Source organism: Belonocnema kinseyi, chromosome 2 (assembly GCF_010883055.1).
Source record: "Belonocnema kinseyi isolate 2016_QV_RU_SX_M_011 chromosome 2, B_treatae_v1, whole genome shotgun sequence".
In the NCBI taxonomy this organism is placed as follows: domain Eukaryota; kingdom Metazoa; phylum Arthropoda; class Insecta; order Hymenoptera; family Cynipidae; genus Belonocnema; species Belonocnema kinseyi.
The window spans coordinates 27769422-27791095 of NC_046658.1; the positions used below are offsets into that span (position 1 = coordinate 27769422).

General features: G+C 35.4%; 1 protein-coding gene across 16 annotated transcripts in view; it reads left to right on the top strand.

The window, feature by feature from the left end:
• LOC117166986 (extracellular sulfatase SULF-1 homolog) overlaps window positions 1–21674 on the top strand; it is a 554052-nt gene that overhangs the window by 358253 nt on the left and 174125 nt on the right. For 14 of the 16 annotated variants that reach the window (XR_004466341.1, XM_033351500.1, XM_033351499.1 and 11 more), the window contains 4 exons: window positions 11668–12580; window positions 19279–19698; window positions 19777–19965; window positions 20361–20451. Coding sequence is in view for 15 of the 16 variants with exons in the window: in XM_033351500.1 (XP_033207391.1) it covers window positions 11668–12580; window positions 19279–19698; window positions 19777–19965; window positions 20361–20451 (1613 nt within the window). In the remaining variant the exon portion in view is untranslated. The remainder of the gene's footprint in view (window positions 1–11667; window positions 12581–19278; window positions 19699–19776; window positions 19966–20360; window positions 20452–21674) is intronic. The other 2 variants (XM_033351498.1, XM_033351511.1) reach the window with 1 other exon arrangement.

Genomic DNA, 21674 nt, shown 5'->3' on the forward strand with positions numbered 1-21674 from the left:
ATGCTCGAAAAAATTTTACGTAATATGTGAACGCTCTCTTAGTTGACGGTAAAAGTAGTACTAAACTTCCAAACGTCATTTTGTCGTGACCAAACAACGGATTACAAAAAAATTATCTACAGAGGCTTAATTCGGCAGCGTGGTCAAACATTACATTTGATAAAAAAATGTAAATCTAGTTATTAAGCCAGTTCTAAAAATTTTTGACCAGGGACTTTATAATTTTTATATACGACATAAAAAATTTTATATGCACGCTACTTGCATATAAAATATGCGGTAAAATTTCAGCTATAACCACGTTTCACGACCGCGAGATAAGTGGTTACAGTTTGTAACGGAATCAATACGACGATCCGGCAAAAGTCTCGTGCGCCCTGAAGACACGGAGAGACCCAAGAATGACCGTCTTCTGAATTTTTCCCGCAAGTGTTTTAGCATATTCTTCACACGCAGGAATGCTTTTCAGGCTACTAACCCGTGAAAGCTTGGCACCTCCGAGAGCGCCGATGATAAGGACGATTAGTTTGACAGAATATTCCGGGCACAATCGAGTTTGCAACAGAAACAATTGTCGAGAATATAAAGTTCCAGTATATGCGGCACTTCTCATTCTCGACAATTGACTCGATTTCCCTAGGAACATTTAGAGGAGCTATATTAAGGTTAATACCGTAAGAGTGACAGAGATGATGATAAAGCACTCTTAGTGCCGCATTGTGCCTTTGGATGTAGCTTGTTCCCGCATAAGTTAGATAACTAGATATTATGTTTGCTAAATGCTCGGGGTGTGTATGGCACGCCCTGCAGCTATCATCGCGAATGTCTTGGCTCAAAATGTAGCGACGGTACGTTAAGGTGGAAAGGACACCGTCTTGACATGCCAAAATGAAACCCTCCGTGTCAGACAACAATCCGGGTGATTTAAAGAAAGCAAAGTTAGCTCACACGACATTGATTGATCCTCCACATTTCTGTGGAAGATGCCGTGCATCCTCTTATCGAGGAGCTGTTCACGGCATTTTTCTCTTGTGCTTTCTTAATCCGGGCTTCCAAGAGGGAGTACTCGAGATATATAAGATTTGATGCATTTTGCTCACCCCTAATACGGAAGTTAAGTCCGAGTGTTTCAGCAGCCTCCTCTGCTCCTTTGTACAGACACGCTCCTTTGTCCACTTCTGCGTGCTTTCTGACCATTTTAAGAAGTGGGTCTCTTCCATTTGCGACTCTATGTTCTGTACCCACAATAATCCTGTTGTGAAGACATTCAAGATTCAATATTCCGCGACCACCTTGACGGCGTGAGATGTAGAGTTGCGGAACAGATGACTTTAGATGCATGCTTTTTTGTATATGCATAACCTTTCGTGTCCCGATATCAAGGGACCTTAGCTCGTTCTTCGTCCATGGTACCGCTCCAAATGAATAGAGTATTACCGGGATGGCAAGCATGTTCGTTGCAGATACTTTGTTCCTAGCCGACAGTTCTGAAGACCAAATCTGCCGGATGAGAAGTTTGTATCCTCTTCGGAGAATATCCTTTACAGATGTCACAACCTGAATGCGGCTCTCTGGCACGCCCAGATATGTATAAGGCTCTCCAGCGCAAAGGTGTCGTGTAGCGCTTCTATCGACGAGCTCAAGGTCTTCAGGGATGTCATTAAGTTTTCCTCGCTTCAAATAAACCCTGGCGCATTTGTCTAACCAAAATTCCATTCCAATTTCCTTAATATGTCATTCGACAATCCCTAGAGCTAGTTGTATTTGCTCTTTTTTTAGCATAGATCTTAAGATCGTCTATGTAAAATACATGAGTGGCCTTGTACTTTCGATCTGCAGGTTTGGCGCAAAAGTACCCATCTGAATGGCGAAGTGCTAGAGGTAGTGGCAATAATTTGAGGCAAAAGAGGAGTGGGTTCATGGTGTCGTCCTGAAAGGCACCTCTCTGAAAGGTGACCTTGCTAGTTGTCACACGATTTTTCCCAGATGAGATAGTAAATCTGGTTTTCCAAAGCGGCATCAATCTCTCTATGCACCTCACGATTTGCGGATGAACATTTAAGCTTTCCAAAAGACAGATGATAAGTTCATGGGAGGTCGAATCGAAAGCTTTCCGGTAATAAATCGAGGCCATCAATCCTATCATTTAGGATAGCTGTGAATATATTATACAGAGTGTTCAGACAAGTGATTGGCCTGTAATTCTTCGGGTCAGCTAAGTTGCCTATTCTTGGCAGGAGTATTGTACGCCTTTCAACTAACTTCATGTGGATATCATTTTAAAACTGCTTTGTGACATCGATCACTTGCTGCAGTTTCTGGGCTGAACTAGCGTACAGCTTCAGATCATCCATATAAAGAAGGTGGGTTACTTGATAACCATCCTCGTTGTCATGAATTCTGAATCCAAGAAGCATGCTGTTTATTGTTTTGTTCCATTGATTCATCGCAAAACAGAACCGTAGTACGCTGAAGGAGTCTCCTTGAAATATACCTGTCGTAAAGCGTATTGACCTAGTTATCCTTAGTTGTCCGTGATAATATATGTCTTGATAATATATTTGATAATGTCTTGTACCCCAGAGCCTCATCGCATGGGTTAGAAAGTCAATAATGCGTGGGCAGATTTTATAAAGTTGTAAGACTTCAAGCCCTTTTCAAGACCATTGAAACATCTAAACTGTGATGTTTGTCAGTTGCGTTTCAGGGCTCTTGCTTACCCTTGCTTCCTCCAGTTTGAACCATGCGGTGTCCAAATTGCATCTGCTCGTTTTTCCCCAAACACCCGACGGGTAGTTAGTCATATCTTCCAATTGAGGAACTTCGGTGTCTTGTTGGTTATTTGGCTTAACTCTCAGTTCACGATAGAACCTTCTTTCATCTGTATGAAAATTTTTATTTTGTTGCCTTTGTGCACTACTTTTCTTGTACCAACGCAGTCTGGCAGTAAGAACATCAAGTCTCTGTTGTTGGGAGTCCATAATCTCATCCAATATTGCTCGTGTTAATGTCTCAATGTGCCGAGGGTGGATGATTTTAGTAACATAGTTTATCAGCCTTCTGGTTCTATTTCCTTTTTTATATTCAGTTAATCGACCCAATTTGCAGCTTACTTTGCTGACATCCATATCCAATCTGATCTTCCGTGGTGGATCTCGATCCCTTGCTGGGATAAAAACTGCATTTGCAGGCCTAGTTTTCCGGCCCAACGTTCTAACGGTTGCAACAGCTGCACAGTATACAAAAGTTTGCACCTCTAAAGCAGTTTGTGTTACGTTCAAATACGTAGGTAAAACCTTGCTGGCAAGATGTGCTATTAGTGCACTTATCCGGTACACGATGTTCAGTATCTTTAGCACCTATGCCTTCAGCATCAATCAAGTCTACGTTGTCCACATCTTTCAAAGCAAATTCATCAATAGCAAGCTGCTGTTCCACTTCCATTTTAATAGTAGCTTTTTCAACAGCCGAAAGCAATCTGTTTACAGATATTGAGCGTTTTTGATCTGCCAGGTTCTGCTAATTTATTTGTGTGGCTACCTGTGGGTATTTAAGTGAGAAGAATCTATGATTTTCTCTCCTCGCACTTTGCCCACATTTCTTTGCCAAAAAATAAAAGCGTATAACATCTTTGTTCATATGATATGTCCATTTTCGTCACTTTTTTGGTTGCTGAACCACTGCTCGTGCCTCTGGTTATATGAGGCCATCTACATCTGGAGGATGTGGTAGTGTTGCATCATCAATAGGTTGATGATGAACATCAACTGCTCCGACTTGACCGTTTGACTCGGCTTCCTCTAACTGATGTTCATTGTCGTCGTTTTTCCACGCCAAATCAACCTGTTGCTTAATCTACATTGCTCGGTCTTCTGTCACGTGTAGGTTAGTGCTGATGTCCTTCACCTAAGCTATAAGATCTCTTAGTGCGACTTTTTATATATTAAGGTACTCTTCAGTAATTTTCGTTTTTAAATTGTATCCTTTTTCCATTTTCTTTTCAAACTTCTTACTTTCGTAATAGCGACGCACCAATTTATCTTTCATTGTGGTATCCCAATTGATGCTCTCCAACGGTGCTTCTATCGAGGTGGTTGGCTGCAAATGGCTGACGCTAGCCAAAGGATTCTCAGCAGGCACAGTTGATGTTCCACTGCTTACCATTTATCTAAGATGTTCTTGCTGGCCAGCTGTTTGATTAGGGAGATTTGCCTGACCATATACTCTCTATTTTTGATTTATGGGTTTTGGTGTTCTACTTAGTGCCTCTCCTCTTTGCTATCAGCCTATCTGGCATGGGAAACCCTATCAGTAGCAGTGCTGTCGCCAACATAGCCATCAAAGTCATGAGAGGAGAGCTCGAGCCCTACCGCGTCACCAACGCGTGAACACCTTCGGTAGGGAGAACACCTTCGGTAGGGTGGTGGCAGCGGTGGGAAATATTATTAATATATCAACTGAATTCGTTAAAGAGAGTCATATCGACTTCTCTAAATATTTCTTAAAACTTGTTAATATTGTTTACATTATTTATTGCATCATCAGCTTAAGAATCGAACGAAAAAAATTCGCCTCGTTAGAATCGTTTTAGTAAAGTGTTCTAATATTTAGCGAAGCGGAGAGCAGATCCTAGTGAGAAAAAGACAAACTACCATACGTATTTTACAGATATGTTAAAGATATGTTAAAGATATTACATACTATATATTATATTATACATATTATTATATTTTACGGATATATATCGCGCGCTCCTTAAAACATAGACTTGAGTATAATATTATTATGATATACAATGCATATTGCTGTAACCGACCGAAGAATCAGCGCTTGAGATATAGCCTAAAATTCCAAACATGCTTCCGTACGCGCAGATAAGGTGACAACGTCCTCTTGAAACACAGAAAGGTTATTTTAAAGATATTTATCGTGCGCTTCTGAAAAAAGATAAACTCTAAACGCTTAAAATATTACCTCGCTTGAAATACTGTTTGTTGTGAGGGCTGAAATGATGTAGAAGTGAGGATAGTCCTAAACTTTCGCTCTCGAAATTTAAATGAATAAAAGAGTGAAGGGGGTAGAAAACGTCAATCTTGCGGGAAGATAATCATTATGGTTCTGAGAAACCATAAAAAAATAGTGACTTTGAAATTGTTATGCAAAGTTGAAAAATCGGAATTTCTATGAAGGTTCTTTGCATAAAGGATATCAGGCGAATAATGAGGGTAGAAAACTTCAAACTTGCGGGAGGTTGTCCCTTATTATTTGGCTTGTGTCTAATGTAATAGACATGATTACTATCTAAATTGTTAATAGCCGTTGATAAGAAATTAATTTCTTAGATACTTTTCAAACGGTCGGTTTGTGAAATGACTTTTGGGGTAAAAAGTATATACCTTCAGAGAGGGTGCTTTGTAGCTTACAGACATCAGATTCCGTTTTTTTTGCAAGTAACCTTCAATTATGTTCAAGATGTTTATAATAAGTGAAAAGTTTAAAGAATACAATTCAAAATCCAATCAATGTTTTTCACAATCTTATTTCATGTATCTTTTCACAGGGAGAAAGTGGCGGTCTTCTGCCCATACATCCTTTTATCATTCTAAATTGAACGTTAATGATTTTTATTAGGTTGTCTGTAAACTACAGAGCACCCTCTCTAAAAGTTGATACTTCTATCCCATTATTCTTTTTATAATACCTACTGTTTAAAAGTTTATCTACGAAATTAATTTCTCATCAATGGCTATCAAAAATTCACATAGTAATCATGTTTATTAGATTAGACACAAACCACACTGCACTTCTTGAGAAATAAAAGCCATACTTAATGTTTCTAATGATAATTTAAAGGAGTTCTTGTTTTTCAATTGTTAATAACAAATCTGCGGTCTCTATTCTTTTATCTTTTCTAGAAACCATAAGGTGCAGCCTCCCAAAAGATTAATGTTTTCTATCGCCATCATTCTCTTAATAAACATTATACAAACAAAATGTATAGAAATTCTGATTTTTTAACCGTGCCAACGGTTCATGGTTTCCAAGAACCATAAGGACTATCTTCTCGCCAGATTGACGTTTTCACCACACTTCGCATTCGGCTGTTTCAAAAAGTGCGCGATAAGTATCTTTAAAATGACAGCGCTTTGTTTTGACCTGACATTGACACCTTATTTGCGTTCACAGAAGGATTTTTTGAATTTTAGACTACATCCCCAACGCTTAGCGTACGGTCGATTACGTCAGCGCTTAATATTCCTATATCAGTCTAAAGTTAACCTCATTTGATATTGATCTCATTGGAGCACCGTCTTCAACTTTGTAGTAGTTACCTTTTATTAAATTCAAAACTTGAGTACTTAGGGTTCGGCTGTTTAAAGAAGCGCGCGATATATATCTTTAAAATAATCTTGCTTTGTTTCGACCGACGTATTCATCTTATCTGCGCCCACGGAAACATGTTTTTAATTTTAGACTACATCTAGTGCGCTTAGCGTTCGTTCTGTTAGACCAGTGCGCGATGTATATCATTGTAAGATTAACACCACTTGATATTAATCTCACCGCGGCATCGAGTTTAACTTAGAAGCAGTTACTTTTTATTAAATCCAAATATTGAGCGCTTCGCGTTCGGCAATTTTAAGAAGTGCGCGATGTATATATCTTTAAAACAACCTTGCTTTGTTTCGGCCGGATATATTCACCTTATCTACGGTCACGGAAGAATGTTTTCGAATTTAGACTAAATCTCGTGCGCCTAGCATTCGGTTGGTAAACCAGCACGCTATGTATATCAATGTAAGATTAACCTCCTTCGATATTGATTTCACCGGGTCAATATTTTTAACATTATAGCAGTTCAGTTTTATTAAATTATAACCTTGAGTGCTACGTACATCATTACCAAACTCGTGTTTGTTACTTAGATTTACTTGTTATATTATACTGAAATCTCGGTTTAACCGTCGCCTGTTGAGTTTAGCCCGTCCCACATTGATAAATATGGGAAAAAATTCGAGCCACGTGACGATTTTAATCAAATAATAAAATTTATTTTTATTCTTCTCTAAAAATGTTACATTTAATATTTCCAGTGAGATAACTATATATTTCTTAAAATTTTTTTTTTTAATTAATCAAAATCCTGACATGCTGAAGACATTCTGAGGATGGATTCGTATTCAGCAACCCAAAAAACGTATAGTACACCTAGTCAACTCCATGTAGACTCCCGCAAATATTTTGTAGTCCTGCGTTAGTTTCGAACAATTTCCACTAATGTTGAGGCAAGTCGTTTCATGGTTAATTAAAAAATATATATGGGTAGTTACAATAATTCTCTCACTGGCAATACTAAATATAACCTTTTTTGAGAATTGAAAAAAAATGTATTATTTGATTAAAATCTTCACGTGGCTCGAGTTTTTACCCATATTTATCATTGTACGTCCCCCCGATTTATACCGGACTTTATTCGTACGAATGAGATTTTATGACTCTATTTACCCGGCGCTCTTCCGAGCTGCCAGCTAAACCTAAATTTCTGTAAATATTGTTTACAGTTTTATTTTACTTCAAATCTGCATTTCATAATATTATGGTCTCAATGCGACGATTCCGCAAAAGTGTAGTGCAAGCTGTGGACGTGGAGCGACCCAAGGACGACCATAATCTGCATTTTCCCTGCAAATGTCTTAACATTTCGTTAACACGCAGGGATGATTTTTAGGTTATTAACCCGTGAAATCTTGGCACCTTCAACAGCGGCGATGATCAGAACGGCTAGCTCAATAGAATATTATGAGAATAACGGTGACATCTCTCTTATAAGGTGTTTATATATCTCTTTCTTTTCATTATGTCAGACCACGTGTGTGCGACAGAAACAATTATTGAGAATATGAAGTTCCTGTATATGCGGCACTTCTCATTTTCGACAATTGACTCTATTTCCCGAAAAGCGCTTCGCGGAGCGGTATGTGGGTTAATATCGTAAGCGTGACACATATGGTAATAAAGGACTCTTAGTGCATGACACGCGCTGCAGCTACCATCAGGAATATCTTGGCTCAAAATGTAGTGACAAAATGATAAAGTAAAAATGACACTGTCTGAAAACGCTAAAATGAAATCCTTTTGAGTCCAACTGCAATTCGGGTGATTTAAGGAAAGCAAATGTTATCTCATACGACATCTATTGATCCTTCAAATTTCTGTGAAAGTTATCGTGCATCTTCTTGTCGAGGAGCTCTTCGCGGAAGTTTTTCTTCTGTTTTCTCTTAATCGGGGCTTTCAGGAGTAAGTAATTGAGATGGATAAGGTTTGATGCATTTTTCTCATCCCTGATATTGAAGTCAAGGCCAAGTGTTCCAGCAGCCTCCCCCGTTGCTTTCTACAGAAAATGCCTTTACCCACTTCTTCACGTTTCCTGACTATTAAAAAAAAAATGATCTAGTGCATTTGGAAATGGTTCGGAAGTTCGCCTACGAACTGAGGATTTGCCATCACACACTGAAGAACTCAAAGCTGCCGAAAATTAAACAGCATATTGTTCACAAAGTAATGGTATAATCTGACGCAAGGAGAAGAATACAGAAGAGGGAGAGATGGATCTGGTAGAAACGACAGTTTCTCGCTGACCCTTCGCGCCTCTTTAGCGTTCTCCTTATTTCTGTAAAAAAATCCACCAAAGCCCTGTGAGGTAGAGACTTTTTGGAGATGGATATACAAGATTCCGAAAACACTGGAGTTTAAAGAAGACACTGATAATATCATCCACTTTAAAGAGTTTTTCGACAAACTTATCAAATTTGTGTAGTTATTCACTGCCGAAGAGGTCAAGAAGCACTTAGGGATATAAAGAACTTTTCCGCAGCAGGACCACATAGTATTAAGTATTTTTGGCAAAAGAAATTTACTTCTACTCACCAACAGCTAGCTCGCATATAAGCCTGGTATTTTAAGTTGGAAACGCCCATTCCACGATGGCTGGTGTTAGGACGCACAATACTATTACCGAAAAAAGGTAACTTGTCGATATTAGAGATTTACAAACTGATAACTTGTTTGAGCGTCTGCAAAGAGGCAGCAGCCCGTCAGCGCGTCCTGTCAATGGGCTGGATTGATTACTGGAAAGCTTTTGATTCAAACTCTCATAGACTTATCATCTGTCTGTTGAAAAGCTTGAAGGTTCGTTCACACATAGTGATATGCATAGAGAGGTTGATGTCCTTTTGGAAAACTATATTTACTACTTCATTTACACATTATCTTGTGACAACGAATAACGTCACCTTCCAGAAGGGTGTCATACTTTTATCTCTTATCTCTGTCTCTTGTACTACGAAATTCTCCTGGATACCTCTGAGGCGACACTAAACATCGCTATTATAAGGTCACTCATGTATTTTACATGGATGACCTGCAGATATAAGCTTCTAGTAAATCAAATTTCAGAGTGCTTTAAATATCGTCAAGGAGTACACAAGAGAGATTGATGTGGACTTTATATTGGAAAATTTGGCCAAAATTCATCTGAAAAAAAGAAAGATTGTTGGCGTTCCCAAGGACCCTGAGCTTGTGGGTGTTTTGAGACATATTGACACAACAGAGAGGCGTACATCAAAGCCGTGCACAGATCATGTCCTTAAAATGGTCACGAAACACGTAATGATTGACAAACGAGCATTCCTTTAAAAAGCCGCAGAGCATGCGCAGAGTGGGGTATTTTGGATTTGTTCGTGCAAATAATCGACGACTTGTCAATTTTCAACCGAATTGAACTTTTTTTTAAATACTCGTGAATACATTTACTGTCGAAGAGATACGCCACTATTACGGTTTGAATCATCAGTACGTCAAAAAAAACATCGACCAATGTCGGCAGTCGTCGGCTGATTTTTAGGCTATTCAGATATCAGTAATATTTGGTAATTCGTACAAACAATGCAAATTTATTCACGAGTATTTAAAAAAAATCAATTCGGTTGAAAATTGACAAGTCGTCGATTATTTGCACGAACATATCCAAAATACCCCACTGTGAGGCGGCCGAGACGCTTGGCCTCAATTTGAACATCTGAAGTGAGAAAAGTGCATTACTTTATTTAGATGCCTCAATTCTAAAAGCTTAAGTAAAAAAAAAAAACAGAGCAAATCTTTGCTTTCCTCAGATCATCAGGACTTAATTCAGGTGCACAGGGTTTCATTTTCGTATGACAGGACGGTGTTATTTCCACCTTAGTATACAGTGACCGCATTTTATGTCAAGTAATTCCCAGCGATAGGTGCAGAGCTGAGTACCCAGTACACATACTATTAGGGTGTCCCATTCACACGGGGACAACATATTTCTACAGACATAGTGGAACCCTAAGAGTTCTTTATTACCATCTTTGTCGCTCTTACGGTGATGCCCGGGACCCTACCGCCATACACGCGTGCCAGAAATATGCCCAGGCACTTCCAAGATTAATGCACGAAGATGTCATTCTTGGGTCACTTCATGTCCTCAAGACACGAGGGTTTCGCCGGCGTAACGTTTTGATTTTATCGTGCCCTGTGACCAACCATATCACGGACATGAGACGTGGCCATAAGTGTGACTTACGGTGGTTCTATTGGGATCCAGTATTATTTTTAGATGTCAGTTTCTTCTAGTGGAATCATGCATTAGTTATTTAACCCTTTTATGCAATTACATAATTTTCTCAATTAGAATATTTTAAATAATATGTTTATATTGAATAAATTATAAAGGCTGATAGCGTGAGCATATTAATACTTTGATCTTGCCTTTGAACTTGAACTTTGAACTGCCTTTTTCGGGAAAGAGAGGCTGTCAGACGGCCTTCGCTTTCTCGTAGAAGTCAGAAACTTCAATTACAGCATTTTTCCTTAGAAAAGATTTGGAATTTCGGCAGAATTTGCATTTCAACATCTTAATTACCAATTTTTGTGATTTTTTTTAGACATAGGTAGATCGCATCAATATTACCCAATAGCAGTAGAAAAAATATTTAAATATCTATTAAATAGGTGGAATCAAGAGAACCAAATTCATATATTTTCTTTGAATTGGTCCATTCGATGGTTTTGTAGTTACTTTCTTTTTCCTTAGACATAAGATATGTTATTAAAATACCTGGAGGTAAAAATAGCATGCATTTTTGTCTGCCTCTTACAATTAATAAGATATTTAAAGTGAAAGAATTACGTTTAGAATTCTACGTGGACTGTTCCAAAATACTATGTGGATTTCGACGTATATTTTTACGAGAATACCAGGCAACTATTTTTACCTGAGGTGCATGAATCACTTGGCATCCATTTATTTATGTGACAAATATATAACAGCCCTTTTACATCCCCTGTAATCAGTTAGAATCCATTAAAATCTAGTGCAAACCCTTTAAATCCGGTTTACACACTGAAGTCAAGTGCTTAAGCTTTGCTTGCCACTCAGTTTTAAACTGATTTTTAATTAAATGAAAATTATTTTATTTGTTACTGTTAAAGTTTGTACTATGCAATTTATTATTTCAGTTTCACAAATAATGAAATAACGTGCAATCGTTGATCAGATGATAGCGTCTTTAGTTTATTTCTCACCACAGTACATAAAATAAAGTATTCTCGTAAAATAAGCTGTACTTCACTTTCTTATAGGACATCAGGCGTCATCTAATGATAAAAAGACCCCTATTATTAGGAGAAAATGCAGATTCAGAAGATTCAGACACAAGTGTTCCTCAAAAATCTCATAATCGAAACCACAAAAATCACACCAATCGTCATCACAGAAACCACGACACGATACCGAGTTTGATGTCCTTGCCAATGACTCTTCTTGCAAATACAAAAATAACTCCAAGTGGTAGAACGGTTACGGAAAAAATAAGCAGTATCGAAACAAGCGGATTTGAAGAAGAAACAACCCAACGTACAAGTCCCATAAACAATATTGCAAAATCTTCAATCCCTATTAGTCCAAGTCCAAAGAAAATTCCAAGAAGGCAAAAGTCAAAAGAATTCTCGGGAAATAAAACCGAGACCGAGGAAGAGAAGAGCGAAAGACGTAGAAAGAATCATCACCATCATCAAAGAAATAATACTTTGTTGACTAATAGCGTTCATGATGAACATCCAACCGTAAGTGTTTCAGAAAATACACCAACAACTTCAGCGTTCCACAATAATATACCTAGGAATCATCAACGTCAGAATAAATTAACGACTGTGATAACTGATCTAACAACGATTGCATCGAATAAAATATCTAGAATTTCGGCTACTGATAGGGATAATCAGGATCTTAAAGAGGAGTTTGGCAAACAGAAAAATTCGGAGAAAGTATCTTACATGTTCACAAATACGTCAAAAAATGTTGATTACATTACCAGTAATATTGCTTTTACTGAATCTTCAAGCGCTGCAGTACCAGCCACAATGGCAACCACGATGGCAGTGCTTAGTTCGAAAAAATCGCCAAAGCTACAAAAAAATAAGTCTATTGGAGTTCTTGGACCGACTAGAATTGATGTAACCGTTTTGGAACCATCTGCTCGCAAGCATAAGCAAGGTGATTAAATTCCCAGGGTGACCACCAAAATCTAAGAAAAAATACAAGTTTAAACAGATTTTTTTCAATCATTAAAATTGTTAAATTCTTAAAATTGACCTACCGGTACACATCTTTCAGGCTATCTTTAGATTTTTACGACATCATAACAATATCATATTCCGTGTGTTTTCCGAGTAACTGACTGACAGATAAATTTAGATTTTGGAATCGCGAATATCTCTGTCGATTCCGAGTTTATTCAATTTTTTAACATAAATAGTGTTGACGCTATCGGCTCTCAACACAGATTAACTTTCGATTATCAAACATTTCGGTTAAGTATATTAAACTCTACAATGAAATCTGCTGACTATTCGAATAGTCAGGTGGACTTTCAAGATACCGCCCCCCTGATTCGATCTTTTGTTGTCGTTGCTAGAATGTTGTTAGCCTGTCGCAATCTATTTACCCTCTCATTAAGATATTCTGCGTCTAGGGTCACTATTATTATTTTAGGTATTTTCCTAAAAAATCAACAATTGCTCGTTTACTTCGCTTTTTCCTGTCATCAAACAGGTATCACGTATTTCTTATATAATCACTATTGTCCTCCATCAAGTTTTAAATAATTCGTTTACTTTTACAATCATTATCATTACAAGATCTCAATATATCATTTGAGCCTACAAATATTACTCTTTTATTATTATTAAAATGCCCATAGTAGGGCGTATCGAAAAAAACAAAAAGCTGTATGCGCGAAGTTCTAATAGCAATTAAAACTTTCTTCTGGGAGTCAAAAAAACTCTCCTAAAGTTTAATAAAAAAATTCCTTCTGTCTCCGCACCGTAGATATAGGTAAAAATCTCAAAAACGAAGCACTTCTTCAAATTCGAACAGCAAACAATTTTCGTTGATATTTAAATTGGCAGAAAAATTAGTTCAAAGCAAGACGATTTACTGTAAAGCGATAATTCCATTAAAATATTTTTTACCTTTTCTAATTGACTTTGAAGTTTTAAAAAATATTTAAAAATTCGACTTTTTCGATATTTTCTAAGAGTGACGGCAAATTTATTGACTACTTGACCAAATAATGTATGATATACATTAATGTAAATGTATTTGAAATATGTTGCAACAATAATATATAAGGAATGTTAAAATTAAAATAATTTTCATTGACTTTTAATTACCAGAAAATATTTAAAAGTCATAAATTGCAGTTTATTTTACAATAAAATTAATTTTCGGTATATAAATTTTCAGAAAAAATAGTTCGACGTAAGTAGATTTGTACCTACATAGCCAAAAATTAATTACTTGAAATTAATTAATAATATTAATAAATTAATAATAACTGATAATCAATTAATTATTAATTATTTAATTAAAATTAATAAATGAATTAAAATCATTTCTTGTTATTCACGTACAAACATTTTGCAAGTACATTCTCATTAATGTATATCACATATTATATGGTCAAATAGTCGAGAAATTTACCGTCACTCTAAGAAAATAGCGAAAAAGTCGACTTTTTTCGATTTTTTTGAACTTCAAAATCAATTAGGGAGGGTCATAGATATTTTAACGGAATTATAGCTATACAGGTATAAATCAGCTTACTTTGAAATAATTTTATTGATAATTTAAATAGCAAACCAAAAATTTTGCTGTTCAAATTTGAAGAAGCGCTTTTTTTTTTATATATTTTTGCTACCATATACCTATCATGCGGCGACAGAAGGCATTTTTTATGTAACTTTAGTAGTCTAATCCTAGTATCACTACTTTGCAATATTCATGATAAAGTTTTCGGTTGCCCAATTTTTGCAAGCTAGATTACTTGATTTTTCTCAAGTTTTTGTATATAATACTTATCCGCTTTCGTTACCATTGTCGCTATTGCTTGAACCGGAAGGATCACTAGCACCTTTTCGGTCTGCATTCTGGAGAAAGAGTTTAGTATATGTTCTGAGATAATTTTTCTTTTCGAAACCTTCCTTGACTTTATAAATGATGAAGTTAAATTCGCTTATTATTTAATAATTATTATTTATGTTGTCACAGGCTTAAGATGGTTACTGCCCAACATGTGGAAGGTATTTTTTGGTTTAGAGTTAGATTTTATTTCATTTTGTTGCACGGGGCTTTCCCGGTATATATCATCAGTCTCAGACACATTTTTATAATGCAATCAAGTGATCTGATGAGAGCAGTGTGCCCCAACATATTGGACAAAGCCTGGCTTTTTACCCCATTATTGATGAATTGGGTTGCAATCAAGTACACAATGGGGGGACCTACAGCTTAAGGTGGGTTCCGAACCACCAGAACCTCCGTAAAGGTACATAGAAAAATGTCTAGAGTTTTTTTATTTTTTTTATTTCCAGAGTTATTTATCTATAGAGGTTCGCCTAAAACTTATGAATGAAACTAAACCGTTTATCTCTATAACATCCATATTATCAGGATCTGGTATTTGTTAATGGCCCAGTCGCATCGTATGTTAAAGTGCCTAATCATCTCCTTCATAATTGAACATTGCTGACCGTATGTAAAGTGTCACCACTTCTTTAGACTGAAATTCATTTTCATTATCTGATAAAATCTCTAATGGTTTTCCGTAATATTGTGTATGGTTAGGCTAGAGAGTATAAATTACTGAGATGGTAGATTTATCTCCAAGTGTTGCTATTATTTTGTGTCGTGTTAAGTAATCTTGAAGTACTAATATATATTTGATACAATTTTTTCTTTCCTTGTATGGCGCAATCAAGTTTAATAATAATTTTTCATTGTGTTCTTGTATAGTATCAGGGCTTGTGTATGTGTATTTATAAGTATTTCTTAAAGTTTTTGATTTATTTGGCATTGAAAGTGAGTTTTAATTTAGTGTTCGACGTTATTAGTAATATTAGGCCGGTTATGTTTGTATCTGATTTTCCGCAAGATTTTCTCGTCAGAGTAGTGTCCTTCATGTGATTTTTTATTAATTCCCTTTTATTTGTTGCATCTAGTTGTCGGTAAATGTAAAGTAATTTTTTCTTTCCAGTTGATGTCATTTATTTTTATCAATTCGTTATCTCTTATTTTAGAATCACTTATTAATTGCACTCGGCCTGCGTCTTTAAGATACAATTGCAGTGTGTTTCATTTTATAGTTTTTGTTTCATTTGGAGGAAGGTAAAGATCGTCGTTTTTTATTCTAGTTTGATGCGTTTTGTAAATTTTCATTTTTATTTGTTCAAATTCAGTTTCTTTGTTAAAATTATTAGTTACTTTCTGTCAATGTAATAATTTTGATGTATGTGGTTTCCCTTTTAGAATGAATTGCCATTTGAAATCTTGATTCTTTAAGGGTTCAAGGAGTGTTTGAATGTCTATATGGAGATTTTTTATTTTTGGTACTAACTTTACCCTTTTTGTGATACATTCTTTTTATTGCTATCTATAATAAATGATTACTGAAAACTATTTGACCTCGTCAATTAGGGAATCTACTTTCATTCTTTTTTGTACGATGTTAATATTTAGTATTAACGACAATTCATAAGCGTTAGTAATTTATGTCTGTAATTCATAAACAGGTTTATATTCCCAAGAATATGTGTTTGTTCGTGTGCTATGTTATTTGTTGGTATTCGCGGTTTATGTATGACGGTTTATGATGGTGAAAAACACTTGCCCAATTATATACAAAAAAAACTTTGAGTTTGCTGATTGATCGATTATTGTTGGATTATTATATGCCTATACTGTTCCTCATAAATAGGTATGTTGTCTGCTATTAAGATGAAATGTGTTGTTAATTTAGTAAGATGTAATGTGTCACCAGATAATGTACACATGTCATGAAAAGATTGTATTATCTCACATAAGTCTTTTCTTTTCTCTTTAACATGTCAGAGCCTAGTATTCTGTTTTTCTATCTTCATCCAATTCTTTTTTATCAATAGGACACAAATAATTAATTTCTCTATGACGCTGTCATTTACTTTACCTTGATATACGTGTTTCGTTAGTTATTCGTCATTCATTCTCTCAACATGCCCGAATCTCTTAACCGGTTTTTTTTCTATGTGGCAACTAGTGTTTCTTCTGCACCACATTCTTCGAGGATTATCTCGTTACTCACTTCATCAGATTTTCCCCGCATATTATGTGCAGGAATGTCATTTCAACAGCGTTGATTTTAATCTTATCCTGTTCTGGATAGGTCTATGTCCGTCATTAGTGAATAAGCTACCAAGATATACGTATTTATCAACTTATTCTATTCTCTCATCATTTAAGACAATGTTGCATATTGTTTCCTCACTCCTTTCTTCCACTACCATAATTTTTGTATTATTTACGTTAACTTTAAGGCAAATGCTCTTCATAATTATATTGAGTTTGTTCAGCATTCTTTGCAATTCTTCTATTGATTCTGCCATTACAATCTTATCATCTGCGAACGCTAACCCACGGATCATTACTGTTTCAAAATCAACATCTTCTTCGTCAAAGAGGGCCAATCTTAGTCTATATAATTCTTGGAATATAGGTCCATGCACATTATAAATAGCCATGAGAACATAACGCAACCTTGCCTAACAGCTTGTATAATATCGTACCAGTCACTCAGTTTCCCATTTACCCTTACACTCGCTTTGCTACCAATATATATTACTTTTATTGCTTGTAGGAGTCACCCATTGACTCCGTACTATTTTAGGACTCCCCAAAGTTTATTTCTACCCACCTTGTCAAATGTTTTTTCTAGATCAACAAATGCACAGAAAAATTTTTTTTCCCTACTCAAACTTTCTTCTATAATCTATCTTAAGCCCAAATTTCTATCAGTGCATGATTCTTCAGGTAAGCTTCCACTTTGGACTTCCCATATTTTTTATTCTGTTATTTTAATTACTTAATAAGCTGATACCTATGTAATTAGGGCAGTTGCTTTCACCTCACTTTCTTCTGAATATTGGTACGATAATCGCTTTTTCCAGTTATCTAGGACTTCTCCTATCTCGATAGATAAATTTATCAATTTGCAAAATCTATGAGGTATGCACTTGCCACTTATATAAGAATTTCAGCGTTTATGCTCTCTACAGCAGCAGCTTTACCATTTTTAAAAATCCTAATTATATCCCTAACCTCAGTGATAAGGATTTTCTCAAATGAGTTTTCCATCACAACGTGTTCTACATCGCAGTTGTGGTTCTCTATAGCTTCTTTCCCATACAATTTCCTAAAATAGTATCTCAAAGACAAACTCTGTATTTTTTCTTCCTTCCTATTTTATTAAGCAGTTTCTTTCTTCCTTTAAAGGCGTTTTGTATTTTCCTTTTTTTCTTCTGCTTTGATTTCATCTTGAATTTCTTTGACTATTCGTTTAAGATTCCTCTTTTCGTATTTGTACTCATTTTTAAATGCATTTCTCTCCACATCGCTATATGTTCAAAGTTCTCTTCTACGCTTGTTTCTTCGCTTTTTAGGCACTCTGAATTCCATAATTCCTCCATGCATCACCAGACTTTTTTCCTACAACCGCAGTACCACACACTACAGTCGCACTCCTAAGACATCCTCGATCATAGCCGATGCGATTTCTATATTTTTATTTTCTATTAGCAGCCTCCAAGGTTTCTTTTGCATTTTTAGACATACGTTCGGACAAGGCCTATTTTAATTATCTTTCTCATCGCTTCGTTTGCGGATGATTCTTTTAGAAACCCTTCCTCCTCTATGTACTCCCACTTTACTACATGGTCCACGAAATTGGAATCTTCATCGGTCACGTTCGCTCAGTGTTTTAGAGCCCTGCTGGCTGAAGCTTGGCTTAGGTTTTTTCATATAACAATCTTTTCCCTTTTGCCCTGGTCGTTTGCATTACAGTTTCCACATGATACTTTATTTCGTTCTGAAGAAGTCATCTAGTCTTTTTTTGTAACCACTGCTTTTTAGCTGGAAACAGTTTTGGTGATTCATTATTTCTTCTTGTTTTTATTGCTGCGTCCACAACATAAGCTATATAGAACATGCTTTTTTTAGTGATTTTGGTTGCTGAAGTCTTATTCGGATTTCATATTCTTCTCCCGTTTTTTGTAGGAAAAAATTAACTTCCAGTTGGCTTTTCAATCTTTGTCGAAGACTTAATTCAATAGGAGACATACATTGAAAATCCGTATAAATTCTGTAAAATTTTATTTTGCATTTTGAGCTACCTAATGATAAAATCCTTTCCTAAGATATTATCAAGTTAGTATCCCAGACTGCTGCCACCAATCTGTCGTTTGCGTGACTGAGCAGGGTTTTAAATTGACTTGTAATGTTCCAAATTTAACATTTAAAAATTAAATCAAAGAGGACAAGTTTCGTCAGAGAACGGTTTCGTAGGCTACAGGACTCGAGAGTGATGATGACATATACACCAAATTGATTATCAAAAAGTATTATTGGTTTTATCATGAATCTATCGAAAAATTCTGTTTTTACAGTATTAATAACATTAAATAAAAATATGAAAGTGAAATATTTTGGGCAAAACTTTTAAATATTCTGCGAAAGCATGCCTTATTTTTTATTTGAAATATCGACTTTAAACATCATCTAGCACATTCGTAATCATTTTTCGGATTCCTGATCCAGTGGGCACCCTGGTTAATAACTTTTAAAGAATTAGGTGATTAATTAATATTATTTTTAAAATAAATAAGGTTTTTTTTTAGGTATAACTACAACAAATAATAATGGGAGATTGACCCCATTGCTAAACAGTCCATTTGAGGCACGGCACAAGTGTTATTGTGAACCTGATTTATTTGAAAAGCGAGGTGAAAAAGAAGTTGCCAAAGAAGAGAGGCGCAGACTGAAAGAAGAAAGACTTCGCAAAAAAGAAAAAAAGATGAAGAAGAAGGCAAAACTCGAAAAAGAATGTTTAACAGAGAAAATGAATTGTTTTGAACACGATAACGATCATTGGCGAACTGCACCATTATGGAAGGCTGGACCGTTCTGCTTCTGCATGAATGCCAATAACAATACCTACTCCTGTGTTCGCACTATTAATGCGACACATAATTTTCTATACTGCGAATTCACCACTGGATTAGTAACATTTTACAATTTAAGAATAGGTAAGAGTATGTCCTTTAGAATCTATTCGACTGATTAGACTGATGAAAAGGTTCTCTTCCTTATCCTTTTTTATCTAGATCCGTTTGAACAGTGGAATAGAATTTCTTCTTTGACGCCTTTCGAAAAATCGTACTTACACGATCAATTGGAGCATCTCAAGGGATGCAGAGGCACCCACGATTGTACTGTGGGTAGTGCTGGAGAGTCTCTACCTCAAACTCAGCATCAGAGACACGTTACAAAACGAAAATATAGTAATACTTTTGGTAAGTAAGTTGAAGATTAATTACAATATTACTATAGTCTAAATATTTGAAGTGCTCTTCACATTTTTTTAATGATTTTCAGAAAATAGGCACATTTCCTAAATGACTTAACGCTAGAAAAAGGACGCATGTATTATATTTTTAAAATTCAATTGATGTTCATACGAAGAATCAAATTTTCTTTTTTTTCGCTTGAGAAAATTCATAATTTTAAGTAAGAGGACCATTAAATACGACATCTTCCAGGCTGAATTCTTCCAGACGAACATCTTCTAGTCTGGAAGATGTGATATTTATTAGGTTCTCTTACTTAAATTTATAAATCAATTGTTGTTATGTTGAACCGAAATAGTAAATTGTTACCAAAATCGTAATTTGAATTATTTTGTGTGTAGAAGATACGTTCGTGCCATCAGCATTGCAAATTATTCGTGAAAGTGAGCTTGGAAATCCACCTAATGCGAGGAGACGTAAAAAATGGCCGAAGTAAGTACTCGATTTTCTTCACATTTTTGTGATATAAAGCTTTGGAAATAGATAACAACTTTACATTCGATTTTAGGGTTTCAAAAAATTACTTAAAATTCATTGGCACTAAATGTTAATTTTGAGAAAATCATAGTTAATGTAATTAAACTATCTTTTATTTGTTTCTCTTTTCTGAAATAAATTTTAAAATCATCTCCAAATACATTTTGTTCCGTTCTTCGGACAACTTGCTTTGAAGGGAAAAAATGATTTTTAATAAGAAATACAAAATTCGATTAACTAATTATTTGTTATAAATTTTAAACACTTTGACAACCTGCCAATATTTTTTATAATTGTCTTTGCAAATTGAAGGAATTAATCATAATTGGTGCGAAAAATAATAATCTTAATAACACTGAAATTCGAGCATAAATTCGAGTTTAAATTACATTTTGGGTATTTTAAATCCCTTAAAAATAAGTTTAAACGGCACTCGCTTGCTCCTAATCCATTTTTGCAAGTCAATTTTGTTACATCAAGATATGCGACTTCTTCCGAGAATAAAGAAGTACGTATTATCAGTTTGTTTTAAAAGTTATTTTACAGGATTTTACAAAATATTAGGAAAAATTTGTATCACTTTCAAAAATATTCAAGATTAAACATATTCTTAAATAAAAAAAATATTCCATAAATTCTCGGAAACCTTTTCAAGCTTGAAAATATTTGTAATCTCTGCAAAAATTCCAAAATTCCAAAATATCTTTTAATCAGACTGGAATGTGTCTTGAAAATCTTTTAAATTACAAAAATGGCTTTAATATCTTCCAGATTTTTCTTCGCCGTTTTTAGAAATCTTTTGATTGTCTTGCAATCCTTTTAAATTTTCTTAAAAAATGGATTTTTTAGCTAAAAAATCATTTAAAATTTGTCCTACAAAGGACGCCGCACTAAATGTATGGGAAAATGGCTTTGGGTGGATTTAGCTGAAATTTTTTAATTTTTAAGGTTATAAGTACCGGATGAAATATCCGTAAAAAATCCAAACAAATGGACATTTTTAGTGCTATGGGGTGCTAAGCGCTCAAGATCAGTGAATAAAACGAATTACAACAGATTTTGTTACAAAAGAGATGTTATTCGCTGATCTTGAGCGCTTAGCGTTCAACCCTCTTGCGAAGAGTAGAATGTTATTATCGGTATGTGCGCACTAGTTACTAATGTTACTTTGGGTACCA